This window comes from Leptinotarsa decemlineata, unplaced genomic scaffold (assembly GCF_025532065.1).
Source record: "Leptinotarsa decemlineata unplaced genomic scaffold, Ldec_3_MD MMD2_tig00026336_RagTag_RagTag, whole genome shotgun sequence".
NCBI classification, from domain to species: domain Eukaryota; kingdom Metazoa; phylum Arthropoda; class Insecta; order Coleoptera; family Chrysomelidae; genus Leptinotarsa; species Leptinotarsa decemlineata.
In genome coordinates, this window is record NW_027412692.1 from 575,968 (window position 1) to 600,847 (window position 24,880).

At 34.1% G+C, this 24,880-nt stretch overlaps 1 protein-coding gene across 1 annotated transcript; it reads right to left on the minus strand.

Annotated features, from left to right (window-relative positions):
- Nucleotides 1–23,117: 23,117 nt before the first annotated feature.
- LOC111505309 (uncharacterized) lies at nucleotides 23,118–24,479 on the minus strand. The gene has a single exon (XM_023160087.2). It carries the CDS (start codon nucleotides 24,350–24,352, stop codon nucleotides 23,957–23,959), a length of 396 nt encoding a protein of 131 aa, XP_023015855.1. The 5' UTR covers nucleotides 24,353–24,479; the 3' UTR covers nucleotides 23,118–23,956.
- Between the last annotated feature and the right edge of the window lie 401 nt (nucleotides 24,480–24,880).

Sequence of the window (24,880 nt, forward strand, 5' to 3'; positions counted from 1 at the left end):
ATCGTGTGTCCTATGGCTTGATGTAACTATTGACTTTTAATAAGTCTGAAATCAGAATCTACTTACAAAAAAAATAATTATGTGTAAAAAATCGTGGGGAAAGTCATCAGTTACATCAAACCATAGGACTTATCGATGTTAAACACAATCTCAAAGGTTGCAATTACGTTGGTTTTGTTTTACGTACCTAGTGAATCATTTTGATAAAGGCCGCATTTTTGTTTTGTCTTGTCTTTTGATACATATATGTTCTGCAGTCTGTTCAAATTCTAGACTGCCTTAAATTTGATGTCTAGAGGAGGAATACCTGTACCTTTAGATATATTCCTAACACAAAATAAAATGGCAGTTCCAGTTCTTTCACTACTGATATAATTTGTAATTTAGAAAAATACCTAATCCATATGTTTTCTTAGAGATATTGAAATTTATCCTGTACTGGAGATGGAAGAGTTTACATGTCGAGTTATTATAGTACAAGCGGGTTGGCTATCATTATTCATTTTTCATTGCCGGAACCACTGTGGCTGCTGTTTTTGGCGAATGCATTGGCTTGCGATGTGGGGGTTGAGCCAACCGGCCATCGGCTGCCTGTTTCCACGTAGCCCCGATGGATACGGGAATGACAGAATCACTTGTGGTCGTAGCATCGCCTTGCCACGATAATGCGGGGCTCTGTCGTGATTGACCTTCTTTCCCTAGCTACTCGTGGGACTTTTATGGACAGAGTAAACTTAAAACTTCTTTCTACAGAGGAGATGGATGTCGAGCTTACGACTTCAACTGACCTCCCTGTAAATTTAGATCAGGAACGAGAACTTCTCAACTCTCTAACTCCTGATCCAATAACTGAAACTGAAAAAAGGTTTGGAGGTGCAGCCAAGAAACAATTGAGTCGTCTCCTCAAGAGCGGGGTACCTTGTGAAACCGCCTTGCATCAAATTCTTGAGCGGCGTACGCAGAATCTGTCTCAGGTGGAGGAACAAACCCCCCATGAGCAGGTTAGCAAACGTTTGCGCTTAAGTGATGATTCACCAAAACCAGAGGTGAAAAAGCCCTGCACGGCTGAATCTAAGGCATCGTCAAGTGTAGCTGACGTGCAAAAACCCTCATATGGGAAGGTTGTCGTGTGTATCAAGGTGGGAATCTTGCACCTTGACTATCCGACTACCTCATCAACGATGAAACAGCAGAGCATATACTTTGTGCCTACCCCGCTGAGGACCGAATCAGGTTAAAGTTCGGCACAGCCGTACTCTCACCACCTGACCTGAAAGACCACTCACAATACAAACTAATCGGCTTTGTTAAGAAGCTGGGTTTATTTGGTCGAGTGTGAATAGGTGTGAGCCACAATAAACCCTTGCGGGTTGCGGTAGAGGGTCAAATAGACGCACTCACTTTGGACCTAACCTAACCTATTATAGTGCAATTAGGAAATAGGAACTTCCTAAAAAAACATTCAAATTTTTTAATGGTTCCTAATTGAAATTGTAAAGATGTTCTTCTACTCAGATTCCAAATTATATTAAACAACAATTTATATCCAACTGTACTGTTTGTATCGCATCACGGTCAATATTTGACTATTCACGGTACCAGTTTCTGATTTGTTTAACCTGGTATATGATACACAAGAGAACAAAATTCAATTGTTTTTTTGTTGCGCGGAATTTCACGGCTATTGTTTACTAATTCGAGGTCGCTGATTTCAAATCTACCCTCTCTTTTTTTTTCATCAGCTCTAGTTTTTGAGATACAGTTATCGACCATTATTATGTACTATATAGTTATACTCAACTTTCATAAAACCGAGTGATTCTTTTACAAATTCATGTTTTTGGTACAATATCTACATCCAAAAATATTAGTGAAGACGATCCCAAGTATGTATGTAACATCTGTGGTGAATATACATCCAAAAATTTTAGAGTAAGTGTGTCGGAGTTCGTAAAACGCATGCATGGTCAGCACCCGTGACAAATACTGGGTGCTTTATATGATTTGTAAAACATGTGTGGAGTCTTTGAGATTATGGGCGAATAAGAAAAGACCTCATTTCAAGTTTCAAACACCAATGATCTGACGGGATCCCTCAAACCATCAGAACCATTGTTTTTTTGCGTGGTTGATAAAACGGAATTAATAACGTGTTATTTATTACTCGACCAATCAATCCTAATATACACTGGCGATGCACAATAAGCATCTTTATCTACACAAAATGATCACGACTTAGATTTAAAAGTCTATTCTTCAAGTAATGAAAGTGGAACAACTGATTTTTATAAACGTATTTCTTCTGAGCCCTTTAACCAGGGAGCACTCAACGTATTGGTCAGGGACCTTAGCCTTTCTTGGACAGCGTCGGAGATTCCTACTTCTTGATTAAAACAAAAAAATGTTCAACACAAGAGCAAGAATTTCGTACTATCAGCAGTGGCAGATGTAGAGGGGGGCACAGGGGCACGTTGAGAAACAACTTTTTTGGAACATTAACAACAAAATTAAAAAAGAACCATTCAAAGTAATCAAAAATATCAGTCCTAGGTCACCGTATGAAAACCCCAGTCAAAGTCACTGATAACGCTACGGCTATTTACTCATTTAGACTTCAAAAGGAGCCTAAACACGTCACGTCTGGTGTAAGTTTCCGAGGAGTTGGTCCTTTGCGGAGTGTTCTGGTTGCAGCGTCAAGTTAAAGTAGAAATGTAACAGAAACTTGTAAATCGATGAATAATTTTAGGTAATCTACAGGTCTTTGTATCTTTTCAGCAATACCTCATTATTCTTTTTAGCTTCATAACAAGCATTCCTTACGTATTTGATCGCTCCTTTATTTCTTTTTATGACTCAGGGCACATCATTATTGAGGTACATATATTTTGATGGTTATTGATATAAAACTGTTAGTCATAACAATTTATCTTTTGCATTCATATTTTTTACTTTATCGCCAAATGTCCGATAACACCTTATCTGAATAGAAATATTATGTGCTTGCGTGAGGAAAATTTACCATTGTTGATAATATATTACGAGGGAAGATATTGGCCAATAATAATGATAATACAAGGAACAATATTTTTACTGTGCATCAACATGGAAAATTATTACATATTACATAATAATTATAAAACAGAATAATTTGTTACAGGCTTTCTCTAAAGTAATACCAAAGTCAATAATTATGACACGGTTGTGTTCTTTGAAGCGATAAACGAAAGAAGAACCAGAGGTGAAACGAAAACAGAACCAAAAATTAAGAAACGAATGAAAATAAGAATATGAATACTTAGGTACAGTAGTTATGGAACTCTGGACTTCCAGGAGTCTAAGCAAACGTAAACAGTTGCAAGCGAATAGTTCTATTATAACAACAGCCATAAAAAAGCAAATCTACTAGTTGAACAATTTGCGTCCCACAGTCGATTATCTGGAAAAGGCACCATCCACTATTTCCAAACTAGAATCCACAATATCTCCAACCCTCTTTTTATTGTATATCAACGACTTATTAAAAAAACTAATTATCTAATATATTGCTTTGTTGACGATAGCACCCTTGTCTCGGCATTCCATTTGGATCCCAGGACATCGACTGTGGATGCACATCTTCACCGGCAGCAGAAAGTTGCATATCTTAATAAGGATCTAGAGGTGATTTCGAATTGGGATGAAGGTAACAAGGTTCAATTCAATGCCATGAAAACCCAAAGAAAAATGTCTCCGAACCGGATATAATAATGTTAGGACTGACAATTTCGCTTTCTGCTTCGAAAATTTTGTTGGGGGTTAAAATGGACACCAATATGTCTTGGCACAATCATGTCGCTGGAATTGCAAAGGCTGCTTCTCAAAAGCTTGGAACACTGTTCCGAACCAGAAAACTGTACACACTTCAGCAACTTTTGATGCTTTATAAAGCTCAGATCAGATCTTTTTTGGAGTATTGTTCTCATGTATGGAGCTCCGCCCCTAAGCATACCTTGAAGATGCTTGATTCCATCCAGAAAAAACCATCCGCTTGATTGGAGACGCCATAATATAATCAGCGACTGTTACATGTAAAATTTCGCAAATTTCATATTCAGTAGGTACAACGTGCCGAGACTTGCAAAGTGCCGCCGTCCGCAACGGCAACGAATGCAAGGATAAACGTTACTCATTTGTTTCCGGAATTTCGAAAAAAAAGTCAAAGTAAAGTGAATCGATATTAGTGTTTGCCAGTGTCGGAAAAATTAAGTACTTATCTGCCTATTTGTTATGCATACCTTTATCTTGTGCTGAGAGTAGATGTCAAAAAGTAAAGTTGGATGGTTTTTTGACATCCACTCACAGCATAATCAATTAATTAATTAATCAATCAATTCTTACTTTTTATTCGAAAACTGTTCATTCGTGGTTGGAATGCAGCCGCAAAGCTAATTTCCAGAGTTAAATCTGATTTTCACATTTTTTGTCGAGTTTTGGGAGTATGGTAGAAAGTGGTTTATGATAAAAAAAAGTTTTGGAACCTCTGGGCTGGAACATCGAAGAAAGATTGGAGATTTGTCTCTCTTTTATAGTACTTTCACGAGAGGTGTTCAAGTGACTTGGCATATTTAATTCCACCAAGAGCGGTACATATCAGAAATACGCGACGGACTGTGGCTGCTCATCGTTTTGAGGTTCAACTCAGTACACCTCGAACTTAACTGTTCAAGAACTCTTTCATTTGGAGATCTGCGTTTATGTGGAATAAACTTCCTGAGAAAGCGTGTTCATGTGAATTCAATCTCCAGCGATTCAAATTCCACGTGAATCTCTACTTTCGCACAGGAATCGCTCTCAGAGCTCCTTAAGAATTTTCTTGTAGTGCTTTGTGTTTTATCCTTATAAAAATAAGAATCCTCATCACCGTACAAAATTATTTGAGAGTAGTTTCTCCTACCAGAAAAGGATTATAATAACCTGCCAATTGAACTGAAATGGACAATGAATATGGATGAAATATAAGAACAACTATTCAAAAAAAGTTATAATGAAGAAATCATACAAAATGTGACAATGGAGGTATTCATTAATGTGTTCTTCATTATAATTGTGTAATCGTTCTCATTTGGATAATAAAGTATAATGAAATGATGAATGATATATGAATATGATATATAATGATATATATGGTATGATATTATGTAGGTGCAGGTGAATACTCTACATGGTGTTGTTAGCAAAATAACCAATAAGTACTGAGAAAAATACCTGAAAACACTTACGGAAGAAAACCTTCATGAATGTGCCGTCAGGGAAAAGGGCTGAAGAAGTCGGAGAACAGGGCCATTGAACTTGGTGTACCACAGGGTTCTGTGTTAGGCTCTATTCTATTTCTTCTATATATGAATGACATCTCTATGATTGACATATCTGGCAGTTTCACTGTATTCGCGGATGATACTACAATATTTTGGAATGAAAAAAAGTCAGTGGAGCTAAATAAAATAATATCATCTGACTTGAACGAATATAATATCGTTCAAATTATCGCTTGATGAAATTCCAATAGACGCTGTCATACTACAAAATAAATTAAACACAAAATTTCATTGATAATAGGCTGAACTTTGATGAATTCCTTAAACAACTATGGAGTAAGATCTCCTCTGGATGTTATGCAGTTAGAGTGGTTTCAAATGAGTTGGGTTTTCATATCGCAAAGACTGTTTACCATGCATTATTGAATCTCGACTACGTTATGGAATACCTTTTTGTGGAGCATGCAACCCATTCCTTCTCTCTTCTGTATTGATATTACAGAAGAGGGCACTAAGATGTCTCTGTAAAGTCAAACCCTGAGAATCGTGCAGGAACTTGTTCACTGCCAATAAAATTGTAAGTCATCGCACTTTTTATCCTAGAGACGGTTTGCCTTATTTATAAACATGAAAGTTCAACTTTGCTTCTACTCCTTATGCTACTCGTAATAGCAATCATACCTTTAGACTTCCCATCCTAACTTCGAATTTAATCAAGGATTCCATATACTATAATGGTGGTAAGTTGTTCAATCATTTACCATTAGAAATGAGATCTGCAAATCTAAGCAACATTCATTTCAAAAAGACGATGAAGAACCTAATTATTGATAGACCTTATTATAGTTTGGAAGAGTATTTTAGCGAATCCTTTTAACAATAAATTCGTACCGGATGATGTCAACTTATAAGAACACCCGATCAAAATAGTGCTTCATAAAGGAGATCTCAACAGCACAAAAGACAGCTACAGCTCATATTTCATGCAAATAGGCAAACAATTTATGAATGAAACAAAGAAAAGAAAGACTAGGGAGAAGAATTGTACTTACTTTAATTTTCCGAGTGACCCTGTAAAAATGCAACTTCAGAACTCTCTGAAACATGAAATGCAACAATATATAGCTAAATTGTAATGATTCATAAAATGGGGAACGGACCTACGAAAAGTAGAACAAATAAGTAATTTATTTAATGTTCGATTGAACCGAAGAGATTTTACGCGAGGCGCCAAATAAATGTATGAACTAACATTGGAACATGGCTTTTGTCACGTATGCCAGAATCCAATAAGAAATTCCTGTTGTTGCATTATGGAAAAACACTTGGCCGCTTCGAACGTAGAAAACATAGTAGGTACGTGATTAATGAGAATAAACACGTTTACAAATCATACCCTATTAATTTCAAATTTGATCAACTAAATATTTTGAATATGACTAATGTAAAGAGGACATTGAAAGTTTATTGACATATAAGGTATATATCTATATATACAGGCTGATTCACGGTGGATGGCACATTAGACGTTTCTGGTGAACCAGACAACGGATCACTTTGAAAATTTAATGGAGGGCATATTCGGACATTCTCTAGCCAACTAAAATATTTTCGACAATGCGGTGTTGCCGCTTCTATTAGAAAGCAGTAGCAACTTTGATTTTTCAAATGGAACACTCTGTATATAATATTATTTTTGGCATCTCCAACAATTGCCCGACAACTTTTCTTGATATTTCCCTATACCTATCTGTTACCGTTTTCGAAATAAAAATTAATTTCAATTTTTTTCTTCGAAAATCATGACTTCTAAAAATGCCGATATCTTTTAGTTAAGAAGTACTATGATATCGAAATTTGGTTTGGAGTTAGGTGATACTTGGACACTTCCCACACGTCAGCCTAATCTCCGTTACTTCAATACAGGGTGGTAAAAAAATACAGTTTTTTCGTTTGCTTGAAAAAGTTGCTGAAATTTGATTATTTTAAATGGAACACCCTGTATATTATTGAAAATTCGGAAAGCTGCTGAAATTTGCTTTCTTTCTATGTATATCATACCTATACCTAACTAGTCAAGTTTCGGACTTATGAACATTTATTTGTGAAAATGTCCCTTCAGAATGGTATTTCCATTCGGTATTTGGTAAGCAGGCCATGATTACTATTTGACAGTAGCGTTGTGACATTCTCCTAATAATATCGACATTTTCGTCACTTCAGAAGTTGCAAATACCTTCAAAACGATGAAACAAAACTATTCAAACGAAGTTCTTATGAATTTGTTTATTATTTTTGGACAGTGTGACAAAATTATCAGCAGAACATGTAGAAAGTTCAATGAAATGTATCCGAATCTACCGCCAATGAACCTCAAGAAATTTATACGAATTCAGAATAATTTCAATGCATTTGGATCAACTTTAAAAGCACCAAGAAACTTGCCTCGACCCGTAACTTTCGAAGACAACCAGATTAATGTCTTAGCATATTTTCACGCATTTTCCGAGTCATCGATAAGAAATGCTGAAGAAGATTTGGGTATAAAATATTCATCGGTTCAAAGAATCTTGCGAAGACATAAAATGCATGATTATAAATTCACCAAAATTCAAGCAATGAAGCCTCAAGATCCTCAACAGAGAGTAGAATTTTGTGAAATGTTGTTGACACGCATTCAAGAAGATCCACTTTTTTTAAATAAAATTATTTGGACTGATGAATCGAAATTTTCGAGAGAAGGGATTTTCAATAGAAAAAATCGTCATTATTGGTCCAGTGAAAATCCTCACGTCACAAAAGAAGCCGGATTTCAAAAAAATTTAGTTTTAATGTCTTCTGCATGTTGATGGACAACAAATTGAGGTACGTGATATACGAGGAGTCATTAACATCCAGAAGCTACCTGAATATTTTGGAGAATACTGTAGACAGTTTCGTGGATAATCTGCCACTCGAAGATTATCGAAACTGTTGGTACCAACTAGACGGAGCTCCTGCACATTGCACAAGAGAAGTGAGCGCAGAACTGGATAGACTATTTGACGATCGGTGGATGAGGCGCTTGGGACCATGGAATTGGCCAGCGAGATCACCCGATCTTAATCCATAAGATTTTTATTTGTGGGGAATGTTTAAAGAAAAAGTTTACAAAATACCCGTGCGTTTGAGAGATGAATTGTTAGAAAGGATTGCCCAAACATTTGAAGATTTGGATCCCAATGAAATCAGATCTGCCACCACGAAAGCAGTCAACACCCGCATTTTAAAGTGCTTGGAAGTGAACGGCCAGCGATTCGAACATATTTTGAAATATTCCACATGATTGTTTTACTTTTTTATAATTATTCATATCAATATTTCCAATTTCAAGTTTCTTGGTGCTTTTTTAAAGTTTATCCAAACATATTGAAATTGTTCTGAATTCGTATAAATTTCTTGAGGTTCATTGGCGGTAGATTCGGATACATTTCATTGAACTTTCTACATGTTCTGCTGATAATTTTGTCACACTGTCCAAAAATAATAAACAAATTCATAAGAACTTCGTTTGAATAGTTTTGTTCCATCGTTTTGAAGATATTTGCAACTTCTGAAGTGACGAAAATGTCGATATTATTAGGAGAATGTCACAACGCTACTGTCAAATAGTAATCATGGCTTGCTTACCAAATACCGAATGGAAATACCATTCTGAAGGGACATTTTCACAAATAAATGTTCATAAGTCCGAAACTTGACTAGTTAGGTATAGGTATGATATACATAGAAAGAAAGCAAATTTCAGCAGCTTTCCGAATTTTCAATAATATACAGGGTGTTCCATTTAAAATAATCAAATTTCAGCAACTTTTTCAAGCAAACGAAAAAACTGTATTTTTTTACCACCCTGTATTGAAGTAACGGAGATTAGGCTGACGTGTGGGAAGTGTCCAAGTATCACCTAACTCCAAACCAAATTTCGATATCATAGCACTTCTTAACTAAAAGATATCGGCATTTTTAGAAGTCATGATTTTCGAAGAAAAAAATTGAAATTAATTTTTATTTCGAAAACGGTAACAGATAGGTATAGGGAAATATCAAGAAAAGTTGTCGGGCAATTGTTGGAGATGCCAAAAATAATATTATATACAGAGTGTTCCATTTGAAAAATCAAAGTTGCTACTGCTTTCTAATAGAAGCGGCAACACCGCATTGTCGAAAATATTTTAGTTGGCTAGAGAATGTCCGAATATGCCCTCCATTAAATTTTCAAAGTGATCCGTTGTCTGGTTCACCAGAAACGTCTAATGTGCCATCCACCGTGAATCAGCCTGTATACTTATGCAATTTCAACATATAGACATATTCATTTTCGAATATTCTTAAAATGATTAACTCTGCTCAGTGCTTGAAAATAATTTTTTGTGGAGAACTGTAATTCTAGGAAAAAATTGAGTGGAAAGAACTATACAGGAGAACGAAAATTACTGTTCGCATAACAAATATTATACAGGATATAATATTAATTTCAGTCCAAACTTAAAGAACTTCAAACTAACGAATGTACCAATTTGGCTCATTATTCGACAAATAGGTTTCAATGAAAATTGGTTAATTATTCGAGTTTTATATTATACCTCCGAATTTAATTATTGAAAATATACTAGTTTCAAGTTACTGAAGTTGTTTGTATCATGCTCATTTTGCGAGAAACAAAAAACCTGAAAATACCTAAACGGTAGTCACATTTGATGTTTCTTATTAGTCAGTGGGCTATGTTTGAAGACTGGGCAGTAAACAAATCTAAAGAAATGAACTTTAAACGTTCAAGCCAGTCTCAGATATACCTACACAGTAGGTTGAATGGAGTGACGCCTATCAGAAAACAACTACTCCCCTGGCTAATACCACGAAGAGCGTTGGATTATATCCGACAGGCGTCAGTGCAGGAATCTTCACAGAAAATTTCCTGCATATGCAATTGGCAATACAACTGAAAGAGTCGACTTTCAATTTTGGAACGGGCACACTTGCAGACCGGCAGTTTGTTAGTACCTCGTCCACGAGATGGAGTAACATTTTGTTATTTTGCTCCAACTTAGGAAGAGGAATGAAATGCTCTGAAAGAATTCCGATTTCCAATTATGGAATATCATTGACTTTATGTCGATGATGGCTACTATCTTGCACTGATGAGTGGCTAATGAGCCCGAAACCGGTCTGCACTGTGCCCGTTCCAAAATTGAAAGTCGACTCTTTCAGTTGTATTACCAATTGCGTATGCAGGAAATTTTCTGTGAAGATTCCTGCACTGACGCCTGTCGGATATAATCCAACGCCCTTCGTGGTATTAGTCAGGGGAGTAGTTGTTTTCTGATAGGCGTCAGTCCATTCAATCTACTGTATAGGTATATCTGAGACTGGCTTGAACGTTTAAAATGCATTTCTTTAGACACATTTGATGGCTGAAATTGAATCTCAATTCCTTATCGATTCTTCCACTTTTCATTGGTTTTATGAAAAATGTATCATCCTAACTTTTCGATAAAACTGCCTTCCAAGACTGAAAAAATTACCAAGATATCATTTGATTCGAAATAGCAAAGAAAAACTCTGAAATTTTTGAAGATGGACAAAAAAGTTTTAAACAATTATGTAAAAGAGGATTTGGTTTGTTACAAATATCTCAAAAATTTGTTGAGATATATGTTTTCAATCTAAAGAAAGATACGAAGCGGGGGAATTTAGTCTCATTTCCCGGAACTGCACAGACAATACCTATTTGTAATTTTAATTTAGAGGTTGAAGTCAGCTGTAAATATTTTTTTAATATTTTAAATATAATGCTGAATAATTTTCCATAAAAAAATGTACATGACACTGTTTTAATATAGTTAAGTATTGAATGAAGTATAGCGTAACAACAATGTAAGTGTTAATAACAATTTGATTCAATAAATAAATGAAACTGAATAAAATTAAAAACTTTTCTTACAAGAAGGAAAAAAAAAATCAAAAATGATTAGCAATTTTATGTTACTTTGAACATATCATTATGTGCTTTGATTTTTCAGAAAAAACAAAATAAATAGTATTCATTCACAAATTAAATTTACAGAACAAAATAATATATATAATTTCTCTACGTACAATACAGGATGTTTATCAAACATGTGGCAAAAATTAAGGGACTATTGCTTGGACCGAAATAAAAGTATAGCGTACTACATTGGACCTTTCAAGTAATAAAAAATCTAACAATTCCGTTGGTACCCATGAACAACATTCCGATTACTACAAGCGGCTGCAGAAATTCATTTTGAATAGTATGTCTCGTAAGTGATCCTGGTGATTTTGGTTTGAGAGTCGATGAGGAGAAAATCGGATTCTTGCATCTGAGCGAAGCGTAGTCATTTTCAACAGTTCTTGTAGATTGAGAAAAATTACACGGCAATAAATTGTTATTGTCGAAATTCTTTTTCGCTCCGTATCTTCGAAACAAAGCGTCCTATCAAAAATCATCAAAGGACAAAATATCCTTAGAATAGTCCAAAGAATAGTCCGCATGTTTAATAAACACCCTGTATATTTATTTAAAGAATTTTCCAGCGTTAGCTGTAATAAATTTATGAGTAAATACAATGTATTACGTTTAACCTTAAAAATGGCCGTTTGATCAAAGTGGCTGAATGTTCCTGAAATAACTTGTCTCTGTAACATTTTGACGTAGAATAAAAAAGGAACGTTACCTGGAGAGAAAATTATTTTCGCTCAACTGTCAATGCCAACTTGTTTTTCTGAAACTGAAAATTTTCTTTGAATTCGCTTCTCACACAGCATGGCTTAATCCCACATTGAAAAATAATGATTTTTAGTCCAAAACATATCTTTTAACATCAGTCTATGGCCACACTGTATATACATCCCACGAGTTATTATAGTTTTGAACATTAAGTACGAGTGTTTAGTTCCAAGCATTAGAGCTAAAGTTCAAAAACAGTTCATATAGCTGAACCTTACCTTTTCATCATTGATTTATTTTTAGCTTTGTATTGTTGAATCAGGACATATTATTAATATCATTTTTTCACCGATGAGGATGTGGTCAGTCGGTCCTACTCCCCGATACATTCAGAAGCAGAATCTACTAACTAATGACCACTTCCCATACCATGAGATGAGCGATCATTGGGTCATAGAATTGTGTGCCTCGAGAAGACGTAGCGAACCAAAAATGACAGTCTTCTGCATTTGTTCGGCTAATATTTCTGCCGTTTTGAGGCAAGGCATTATTCCACCTAGGACTTCAATAATAACAAACCATTTTAACAGAGTGGGCAGAGTCTCCTCAAAATATACCTATTTCCATTTGAATCTCGACATTTCGTCCACTTTTCTTTTTCTTTTCGAACGATATTCGCTTCACGGGAGCGGAAAACTAAATTACGTCTGATGGTGGGGAATGAGTAGTTCCAATTGTTTTTATTATTATTATCATTAAATTTTATCCGAAGGTTGAACAGGTCGGGCCCTGTCTCCGAAGCCCCGATACATTCGACACCTGGGGTCAGAAGCCATCACAATACTACGGTAGACAAGTTGCAAAAAAAACAAGAATACTGAAAAAAGTGTATTAATAGAAGCAAGGACTTGACTAGAAAAAGCGCACGTTGATTTAAAAAAAATTAATAAAGCATTACTTAAAAGATCCCTTGTATATAGTTGTAGATATTTCTTACGTGAGGCGACGTATTTTTCTTCAACCTACAAACCAAAATCAATTTCTCAGTATCAGGAAAAAAATATGAATAGATAAGGATATTGCAAAGCTACTTATTCAACTTTAAAATATTTCCAAATGGCATACAATGAGGAACTACTAATGATTGATAACTCATATTTCCTAATAATGTTAATGTTTACATAAACTAATCGTCAGTGATTATGCATTTTTTATTAAATCATGAGACGTGAAATCGTGGAAAAGGTCTAAAGGAAGGTCGCTGGAGTATTGATTTACATTATCTGGGTCTCTGCGACGTAGAATATGCATTTTACGTTCCGCAGCATAGGCACTATACAATAGAGCGTAACGACAGGAAGTAAATTCAACATGTACAGAGTGTTTCCTAAAAAGTTGAGACTAATACATATTATTCCTTGACAAATACCACAAAAAAGGTAATTTCCTGAACCTGAATCTACTCAAATATTAAAACATAAACTAGGTACAATGACTGTATTAACAACTGTTAGGTACCATATTTTTTTCTTTACAGATTGAGAAGAAACAAGTCAAAAAGTTTTCTTCCAATAAAATATGAGAAATATGAGAGTTTAATAGACAAAAATTGCTACTTTAATTCAAAGTTTAAACTTCAAGCCAGAATTTCAAAAATGGTTTCATGGTTTCTGCTTATGATAATTATGTTTGTAGACAGTAAACATTAGAAACTAATGTGTGTGAATTTACAATATGGGTTTCAATAACCTATTCTCTCTACATTTAGCCTATCTTAAAATGCATATTTATAACTGATTTTATTAATTACAGTAACAATATTTTAACGATCGAGTTTTTGTGACTACAAATGTAATGGAAGTGTTGAAATTTCTGAATTTTAGACAAATTATAGCTAATTGCTCGTTTCATAATTAACTTTTCTTGTGTTTGATTTTGGTAACTCAAAACTAGAATTCATCATAAGGAATAACAAAAAACTCGATAAAAACAGATAAACGATAAAGAGTTTTGTTGAGTTGTTGTCGTAATACAAACGAAACAAAATGTCATAGACGCAACACTCAACGTCATTTGCTCTGATTCATTTTCGACTTATCATGGTGCACTACTGTATTTTGTAGTTTCATTTTATGAAAAATAAATATAAATCTCGAACGTATTATATAATTTACAAACATTGTCCAGAAGACTACAGTCTTCGTCATCCAAAAATCATATTTCATATATTTTTGGATGTTCTCATCATGCCCCTTGCTGTGGAGACGATAGTCACAAGACTGTTATGAACCCATGAAATAGTAGGACATAAATATTTTTGTGAAACGTATTTGAAACGAGATTTGCACTGAAAAATTTCAAACAGAATACTGAGATACGCCACTGCTATTTAGCAAAGCAATATTTTTGAAATTCTCATTCCTTTCCAAACAAATCTGGTCTTTCAATTTGTTTTTTTGTTTGACGCATAGAAGATGTGTACTATACTCTTTGTAAAAATTTCTAGGGTATTGTTTCTTGAAACTTAAGCAACCTGAGTTCAACAGTTTTTTTCTCAAAATGAATTCAAAAATAAGTTTCTTGAATATTAGCATTTTATTAAGAAACACCCTGTAACGTTGATATGTTTATTTTTAAAATATATTTGAAAGTAATTGCAATGGCGCTATGAAGTCACTCATTAAGAACTCATAGAAAGTTATTAGTAATGTATTTGCCAGTCATTGTCATGATTAGCATCAGCAAAGCTAGGGACAATCAATTCCCATTAAAAATTTCACAAATATGCCCCACGATCTTCTATTGTTTTCTGCGTTTGAATGGGTTTTATAATCTGTTTACAATTACCGGAATTTCCTTTAGAATTCTGATTTATTAGCGATTGCCGCATTATTGCATATTGTGCCATAACATTTGCAACTGAACAGGAAAAAGTTCGATAACGATACTAATAATATTTATGGGAAAATGCAAAACTTTTAAACGCATAAATAGATAAACTGTCAGGGCCAACGATATCAACAAAGTCGAATATAAGGACCTTTCTTGAAAAAACAATATAATTCTCATTTATTTTGTTGATACAAAGTTCTCAAATATGATCTGAGAAACGTGATTTTCACAGTTGTACCATCAAATTCAAGTTTGGAGTTATTCGGACCATTTCAGACCGATTCTATATAAAATCAAGATGACAAGATTGAAAATGATTTATGGTTGAGGAACCACTGACGTTCAAAAATAAAGACGTTCCTTTATCAGATCAAAAATGAAGACACTCTTTTGGCTCTGCTAGGAATCGCGCATTAAAAGATAAGACCTCACTAATTTCGCACAAGCCAACATAATCAACAAGGATCAATATCAACTTGTAGAAAACCGACTCTCATGTTAGCTGAATTTTGAATCCAACCATTATTCGTCTATGAAGAACGAAATTGTTAGAAAGCTAAAGTAGTTGGAAGAACAAACATTGACGAGAACACCACATAATTCGACAAAGAAAAACAGTCATAGTTTTGTTTATACAGTATATACGGACATAAAAATTCTCCTCCCCCCAAACATTCAAACAGAAGAAACATTGAACACTCAGACAAAGTTTACACCAAAATTATTTTTAGTACTTTTTAGTGTTGCTACCTATAGGACAAAACCTTCGACCTGCGAAAGACAAAAGAGATCCTCTATCAGCTGCGGGGGTATATCGTATACCATGCACCGGTACCACCAACAGATCCGTGGGTACAAGGCTGGAGTTTATAAGCTTAAGTGTCTGGAGTGTCGAGGTGTACTGAGTTGAACCTCAAAACGATGAGCAGCCACAGTCCGTCGCGTATTTCTGATATGTACCGCTCTTGGTGGAATCAAATGTGCCAAGTCAGTTGAACACCTCCCGTGATAGAATCTATAGAAGAGACAAATCTCCAACCTTTCTTCGATGTTCCAGAGTATCAAGGTTACAAGTGATGTTCGCGGATGGCTCTTTTCTGGATAGAATCCAGCAGGTTCAGGGTATGCTTAGGGGCGGAACTCCATATATGAGAACACTACTCTGAGCTTCATAAAGCATCAAAAGTTGCTGAGATGTGTACAATTTTCTGGTTCGGAACAGTGTCTTAAGTTTTGGAGAAGCGGCTTTTGCAATTCCAGCGACATGATTATGCCAAGACATATTGGTATCCATTTTAAACCCCAACAAACTTATCGAAGCAGAAAGTGAAATTGTCTGACCTGACATTTATCTTTTTAGAGAAAACCGATGCCTGGGTTTATGTGGCATTGAATTGAACCTGGTTACTTTCACCCCAAATTGGAAATTACTTCTAGATCCTCATTAAGATATGCAACCTACTGCTGCCGGTGAAGATGTGCATCCGCCGCCGATGTCCTGGAATCCAAATGGAATGACGAAACAATAGTGCTCTCATCAGCAAATAAATATATTGGATTCGTGGTTTTCCCCAAAAAGTCGTTGTTATACAATAGAAAGAGGGTTGGAGATAATATAATCCCTGGGGAACACCAGCGTTGATGATAAAAGTATTCGAGAGATATCCGTCGACAGCCACTCGCAGCAAACGTTCTTTCAGGAAGCTGAAACAAAAATGATCCGACAAATCGTAGCTTCGAAGTTTGGCCGGCAAACCCTCATGCCACACACGGTTAAAGGCCCTAAAAATATCAAGCGCTACAGCTCTTGAATATCCATGTTTCTCGGTTGCGTTATTCCAAATAATAATAATAATAATATATTGATTGCCATGGGTTTCCTATGAAACATCAGCAACGTCAAATACAAAATTACAATTTACAAACACACATAGGTATAAATAAATCAGTAAATACTTAAAATGACATCAAAATTACAAGTAAAATGTAAAAATATATATCACTTAGAGTACATTCATTTGTGGTTGTTACAAAAATAGAAGAAAGTATGCATATACAACTCATACATTACACTTTACAGATATTGTAAAATTCGTCAAGTGAAGTGATTTTCAGTCAGATAGTCCTTCAAAGTTCGTTTGAAGATACTCATGGTATTGATTTCTTTCAAATGTGGAGGCACTGCATTATATATTTTTATACAGTTATAGTACGAACCTTTCTCGAATAGACTTGTTCTATGTAGTGGAATGCGTAGATGTTTACTTCCTCTTGTTACCATATTGCAAATGTATTGATTATTTGCAGGAAATTTGTGCAGGTATTTTTTAGCGAATATTGCAATATTATATATATAGGCACAATGCAGTCATAATTCCTAAATTAGAAAATAATTGTCTGCAAGAGGTATCATTTTTCAGGTTAAGCATAGTTCTTATGATTTTTTTCTGATAGATGAATATATTCTTGGATGTTGGTGCATGATACCAAAGTGACATACGATAGAAGGTCGCCTGTTGATCTTTGTTTCCGAAAGCCATATTGATGATCGCTCAAGTTATTGAGGCCTTCCGAATATTTGAGGCTGTTGTGGTTTACGGCTTTCTCCATGATTTTTAATATCATTGATAGCAAGGCGACTGGTATGTACCTATATATACCTAATTATACTGCAGTGAGTGCAAATAATACAAGTACTAGCTGTACTAGGGTTTGAACTTTAGTTTTTCCAAAAAAATCATATAATATTAGATTTTAAATTCATAAATTATGCTTGATTTATACATAAACATTTAAATCGATTTTTGATTTTTAATGATTCGATTGAAAATAATGATGATCACTTACTAAATGATTCGGTATCACATAAATGATAATGAATAAATTGTGGTAAAAACATGTTGATCACTGAATAAAAATCACCTTTTAAACACAAATTCATGCGGTACTTGCTACGCACGTAGCACCCGAACAGTCTAAGGACTTGCAAACAATCTCATTTTGAAAGTACCTAATCTGGTGTAGCTTAATGCATTGAAGTAGTTATAATTTTTATGAGCCAAAATTTTTAATGTAAGTAGTTCACAATTCTGTTACTATTAGTTGAAAACAATATCCTCAACCAACTACTGTGTTCTCAAAATATGATGATAATTTAACAAATGTTTATATCTGATTCAGAAAAGTATTACTGGAAAATTATTATTATTGTTAAACTTATAAATTTCATTCAAAAACAGTGATTAGGGTATGATTTTTTCCATTTATGATCAGAAATAAAAATCGCTCTTAGTCTAGTCAAAATAATCAGATGATTTTTTTTAAATTCCAAATAAAAATTTTGATAGAATTTGATTTTTTGTTCATTTTTTCAAAATCGATTTCAGTTAAGAGGTGACATTTCCCGCATTACACGTAAATACGATTTTGCTGTTATTCCATTCACTGAATTTTGATTATAATTCTGGGTAAGACGAAGATACTAGCACACAAAATACTAAATAATTAGAAACGCCAAAGCGAACTTAAATGGACTGGCAATTCCGTCGTGAAAACATTCTTTCTGTTCCGTCATACGCCAAGACGTAAACATAAGACGTTTTTGACTCGAAGTTTTGGCAAGTTAACAATAATTCTTGGCGAGACTTTTCTCTAAATTTAAACTTGTGTAAATACTGAAATATGTATTGTGTAATGAATAACAAGTAAGACAGGACAAGCCACGGATTTGAAACGTCAATACAAGGGCGTCCATGCAAAATTTTCCCGGGTGGAAAAGATGCAGGTGTATGAAAATTTTGTAAAACGAATAGACCGCAAAGGCCATACAAATTTGAAAGGTCATTTGACACCTCTAAAATAATGTAAGATTCCTATAGTTTTGGAGTAAAAAATGAGTCTTATCCTTATGCCGTCACTTGTGGTTCACGTGAAAATATTGAAAAAGTGTGAATAACCCAAGTGAGAGGTATTTTCCAAAAATTATTGTACAACTTTCACAAATTTAGATACAACAAACGCCGTACAAGATAATGGTATAGGAAAAATTTCAAGTGCCCTTTATATACAAACGTGATGTTTTCCTGTAGGTACCTATGACTTTCTGAAATCAGTTTTTCATATCAAACAAGGTTATTTAAATTGTTATGCTGTATAAATTAGTTGGTTAGTTAGTTGGGGGTAAACGTGAGCTATCAAGTAAAACCCGAAAATTTTAGTTTAAAGTCTTATACGGTTGTATTTATTTTCATTCATTATTCGTTTAGTCTTGTACTATTGACAACTTAGAGGTCTGTTCAAAAAATTAGGTGAATGTCAAAATTCCACGGGCTACTTACATTCGATTAGCAATTTTTCCAATTTTATATGTTGGTACACTCGTCTTGAACATATGTTCATAGTTTCAGCTGTTTAGCGTGTTTAGTTTGTTGGTGAGAGGCATAAAAGTTAGAAGTGTTCAGCAATTTACTATTATCGAAAAAAATTAAAAATTAAATTGAAATGCACAAGCTTCTAAAGTAAAACGAAGGTTCAGGCCCAGCTATTTTACAGAAGGAATAACTATGGTTAATTTATTATTTTCTAGTATATATTATGTCCAAGATAACCATGTCCACAATGTGTGTCGAAAACCGTAAAAGATATGAAGATAATTAAATTAGAGAATTTATTATTTTATGATTATTACCAAACCGAGAAACTCGGCTTGTCATAGCAAAATACCGAAATTTGTCCATTTCGTTTACATTTTTTCTGACTGGTAAAATAGCACAAAATGAAAATAATTTTCTCTTTGCTAATGTTTCTCCTCTATGAAATAATGTTGAGAGTTTTTCATTGCAACGTTTCGTGTCAGGGAAAACATCAACAACTCGTAGACACAATAAATACTCCTAGCAATAAATAGCAATTTTTCATAACTAATACAACGATATGCGGCTCATTATGATTCCACATTGATTTTAGATAGAAAAAAGGGTTTTTCATTGAATTTCGAAGTTGTCAGTGTAGTGAGTGCTGAAATGATATCGATGGCAATAGTGGAGTAAGTATTATTAGTTTTTTATTATTTATTTTAATGAAATTTTCAACTTTATTTCAACCTTCCCAAGAAACATTGGCTATTCATAATAAGGAAATTCAAACTCAAAATGTGTATAAATAATATCATATAAACATATATGATGGAATTGGCCGTTACTTGATGAAAATCCATAACTAACGTATTCAAAAAACACTTTATTGTGAGATTTTCACTAAACAATTTTACAAAAACGCAACACGTGTTTCGCCATGCAATTGCTTCATAGGGCGTGTAAAGACACATTATATATAAATTGTCAAATGTGAAAATACTATTTTTCTAATTTTTTTTCAAGAGTATTTCAAATTTGACAACAAAAAATGTTATGTTTTTAAACTTGGCCGGCGTATTATTATAAATTATTCTACCATTATGAAAGATGCAAAGTTTCCCAATTTCCGTTTTTGGTCTCCTTGGATGTAATTCTTGAAATATTCTTGTGTGATGATTATAAATGAAATGATTTTCAGTGAATTTTAAACTGCTGTATTTTTCATTTACGCACTGGTGAGGTGAATGAACGAATTACCAATTGAATCCAAATGCAATAACCTTCTCGGTTTATATACATTTTTCAGTTGCTTCAGTGGTTTAAGAATTGCGGTATATACATATTTGAAGGTCCCCAATAGGTATAGAAATCAAATATTCAATCAAGAATATATAAAAGTATATATAATATATGTTCGTCAACTATTTGCGATCAATATGATTTGGATTATATAAAGAATACCGATAATCGGTGAAGTTCTTCAATACGTTTATTTCAACTAAGATTTTCATCAATATAGATTCCCAGAATTTTTTTTATGTAATCTCTTTACTTTCAAATTTGATTGGGGAAAATCGATCACATCCTTTTTTTTTGAGTTATAAATATACAAGATGTTTTTGAAAAATTCAACATTAATTTATCAATTTGTACCCGGAAAGAAATTCCATTCGAATCATGAACAACTTCATCTTTTGTAGAATCAAAGTCAAATCCATAATAAATAATAGTACTATATCGTCTTCGTCTGCAAATAGTTTATTTGAACCTTTCAACTTAAACAATGAAATATAATCAATATAAATCAAAAATAATAAAAGTCCCAATACTGATCCCTGTGAAACCCCATGTGTTAAATTTCTACGCTGACTGATAGTAGGTATTTTCCATATTGAATTTCATTAGTTCGGACTGAAATGAAATTACAATAAAATGAAATACAAGCAACAATTGAAAATTGAACAATGGATTATTCCCAGATTTTCATTCAAGTACATTCTTTTTTCCATTGAATCCTCTTCCAACAAAAATATATAATTGAAAAAAAAAGTCCGAACTAATGAAATTCACCAATAAAATATGTATCTTGATTGATTGATTCATTGAGACCTTTTTCTGAATAAGGAAGTATCATGAAATCATCCACCTACGTTCAACTGCAACTTTATGATTTGAAAGCATTTTATTTATAGATCATAACTAAAAGCTATTTTACTATCCCATCACACTCGACAGTGTATATTACTCATCGTTCTCTTCAGTACTTTTCCATTCAATAACTCTAATGTCTCTGGTCCGGTTTGTTTGCAGAATTTATACTGATGTTATAAAACATATTTGTTCGAAGGTCATAGCAGGTAAGTACCTAATGGTTTCGAGTTACGTTAATCTTATGATGAAACTTTTTTCAGTGTAATAGAAGACAGGTTAGAATTAATAGGTACAATGGTTTATAAAAAAATTGTTCGCAAAGTTTTCGACAATGGATTATGAACAGTTCTGTATTTACCATAAGGGCACACGGGCCCTTACCCAGGGCTCCCGAGAACAGAATACCTGTGCCACGATGTCACGGACACCCTGAATTGCTTACAAAATTTATTTTGAATGTATCGAGTAAATCTAATTACCTATAACCTGCTCAGAAATTGACACAGTGTGTCGAAACAGCGTTTAGCATTAAACATTCGGTATTGTCTGAGAGTGAAATTTCAAGAATGCAAAACATATCGGTATATCAAAGAAAGCAACATAGTTGTCTGAAGCAAGTGGCACTGCAGTTAATAACCTTGAGGGCGCCTCAAGGAGCCATTAAAATAGTGACAGAGAACTTCAAAAGAGGCGGTCGACGCTGTTTATCACATTGCCTTAATAGGTATCGGACCTTAAGACGGTACTGGACTTAAGAGAGAATTGAATCGATTTTCAAAATCTGCCTTACATTTGGTTCATAATGCTTATCAGATTGGTTAGTTTTGTAATGTGCATGTTTTTTGAAATAATAACAAATCCTCCTGGCTGACTCTTTCACAATTCTAAAAATGCCGGGACTTCTTTCCGTTATTTTTCTTTGAAGAACATAGTGATATTGACCTTTAGAATTATATGCAGCATGTCATTTCATCTCATAACTTCTCCTGGAGCTTTAATCGACTTTTTTCCCCGAAAAATGTTGCAACAAGATTGTTATTGGGTTCAGCGTCGCTATTGATATTTTTCATTATATGTGATGAAATTGACCGACTGAGGAAAATCCATAACTTATTCAAGTAAGCAACACGTGTTACGCTACACAATAACTTCCTCAAGCTCCACATTTATTAATTGCTTTTCTGGAATCCCATCGACTTTCTGCTCTATAAATAATCTCTCTCTCATAGAGCATTTGAATTTTTGAAAATGTAGGGTAATTTTTACAGGGGTTTCCATGAAAAAATTGATAAAAAAACGTTCAATTTTGAAAGTTTCCCTACAATTCCTAAATTGACAACCTTTAAACAACATTTTTCACAAACTTTTTTGGAGAACATCAGCTTCATATGTGGAGGCCGTTTTATAAATTTTCCCAAGAGATTTTTCCATGTTTTATTTGTAGTCATATTCATGAAAAATAAAGAATATGAAGTGTTCCACTAAACACTAAAATTGAAAACACAAGTAAAGACCTTTTTTGTTATATTTGTTTTGGTAAGTATTCATTTGAAACATGGCATGAAAATGACTTTGAAAGTTGAAGGCATCTTCTATAATCAGTTACCTATTATTACTTTGGGAAAATGTTATTTTATTTTGAATAGGTTACAGTGATCTACAGAGAAACGAAAATGCAATTTAAAAAAACTCAAAGCATTCTAAAACAATTTCACTTTATTTTTGTTTCAATAAAAACAATTATATTAAAGTCACATCAAATCATCATTTTTTTCATTACAATACTGCATACTGTGATGAAATTAATATCCAAATCATTATTCGTTATATAACAATTTTTATTGTACCAAATTTCGTTAGATATGATTATACATACATATTCATTTAGAAATTTATTTGGAATGTTAATAACATACTGAGGGCAGTGGTTTTTAGTGACAGGTACGCACTGGCACCAAGTATAAAGTTGGTCTTCACTAAAAATATATCCCTCTATTTATAATATAGGCATTCTTATAAACTCTGCTAGGTAGTTGTAACAAGCAATATTTTTACTTATTAATTAATTCAAATGTATAATATAGTGAACTCCTTCAATTTATTAAATAGTTCTTCCTCTTGCAGTCTTTCTGTTAACATATACATAATAGTAAATATATTTACGAAGAGCGTAAGTTTCTTGAATTGCTAACAAAACAGTACTACAGAATAATCTAACAAATTTTGGTGTAGACCCATTCCGACTTATCCTTCTTTCAATGCTTAGATCAATAAATTTCCTATCCAACTATTTTCGAAAATCTCACTATGAATCGACCGAGCTAGCCTCCAAGAACAAAATAGTAAAAGTATATTTTTTACAATAGTCAACTACATATCACAGGACAACATATCAATTGCTATACCTGAACATACATAGCCGTAATGCCCGGTTAGCTGCGGCCGTAAAAAAACAATCGCAGTCATTGACCTAAGTCTTTCCATATTCGCTAGAAGGTGGAGTCCGTTACCTTCTCCTTGGGAGAAACTTCCTTATCTCATGAACTGGTTCTTTCGTTGTCGGAATCCTTGCTCTTTAGAGATTTCTTCAGCTTATCCAGTAACCTGTTGTGAAATTTGTTCAGACTCGGTTCCGACCCATTTTTCGGCGGTGAACTGCCAGTACTTTTGACGGGACTTTGCAGACTGCTTTCACTCGTTCTAGAACTCGCTCGAGAATACTGCCTCGATGACATGTTGGTCGGCACTGAACGGTTCGGAGACGTTATGAAATCGGAACCCGGGGATGTGGAGAGACTTGGCCCCTCAGAACGGCACTCGGACACTTTTCTGGAACGGCACGACGTCGGATTCGAACATTCCGACAGTCTTCTTGATCGATTGGATTTGTATATATCCCAATCGTTTTTCACTACTGGCATCATAAAAGCCATCGTTGTATAATTATTATGACAGGCACTGCAAACAAATCACTTTAAAAGGAACACTGATTTGTGTCACAAATTACAACTATATACTAACGACAGTTCTTGCAGAATGACGAAATGAAACGCAAACAAACCAGTTTTATGTCGTGGTGTAAAGCTTGCTCATTGGTTGTTAGTTAGGGGAAGGGGAACACCGCCTTCTGATAACGTAAAATATGTCATTAGGATTTTTCAATAATAACAAATCAAACCAAATTTAAAGTGATATTTGGAACGCACATGTTTGTATTTCAACCAGTTCAAAATTAATGAAAATATGAAAACAATTCAAAATCCAAAGAGACAATCACAAATGAATTGAAGTTTAAACTACTCGCCATGAGATGTCAGCAGAAGCGATCATAGATGCCAACATATTTATTTATTTTATTCACAGAACACAAACTATTTCTCTGTCTATGTTATTGGCTTTTGCTTCCATTCAGGCGCATTAAGCCATGCAACAAAATCAATTTTTTTTTACTTGGGAAGTAA

Coding starts and splice junctions, on each gene's coding strand:
- LOC111505309 (XM_023160087.2), bottom strand. CDS start 24,352: ATGGCTTTTATGATGCCAGTAGTGAAAAACGATTGGGATATATACAAA.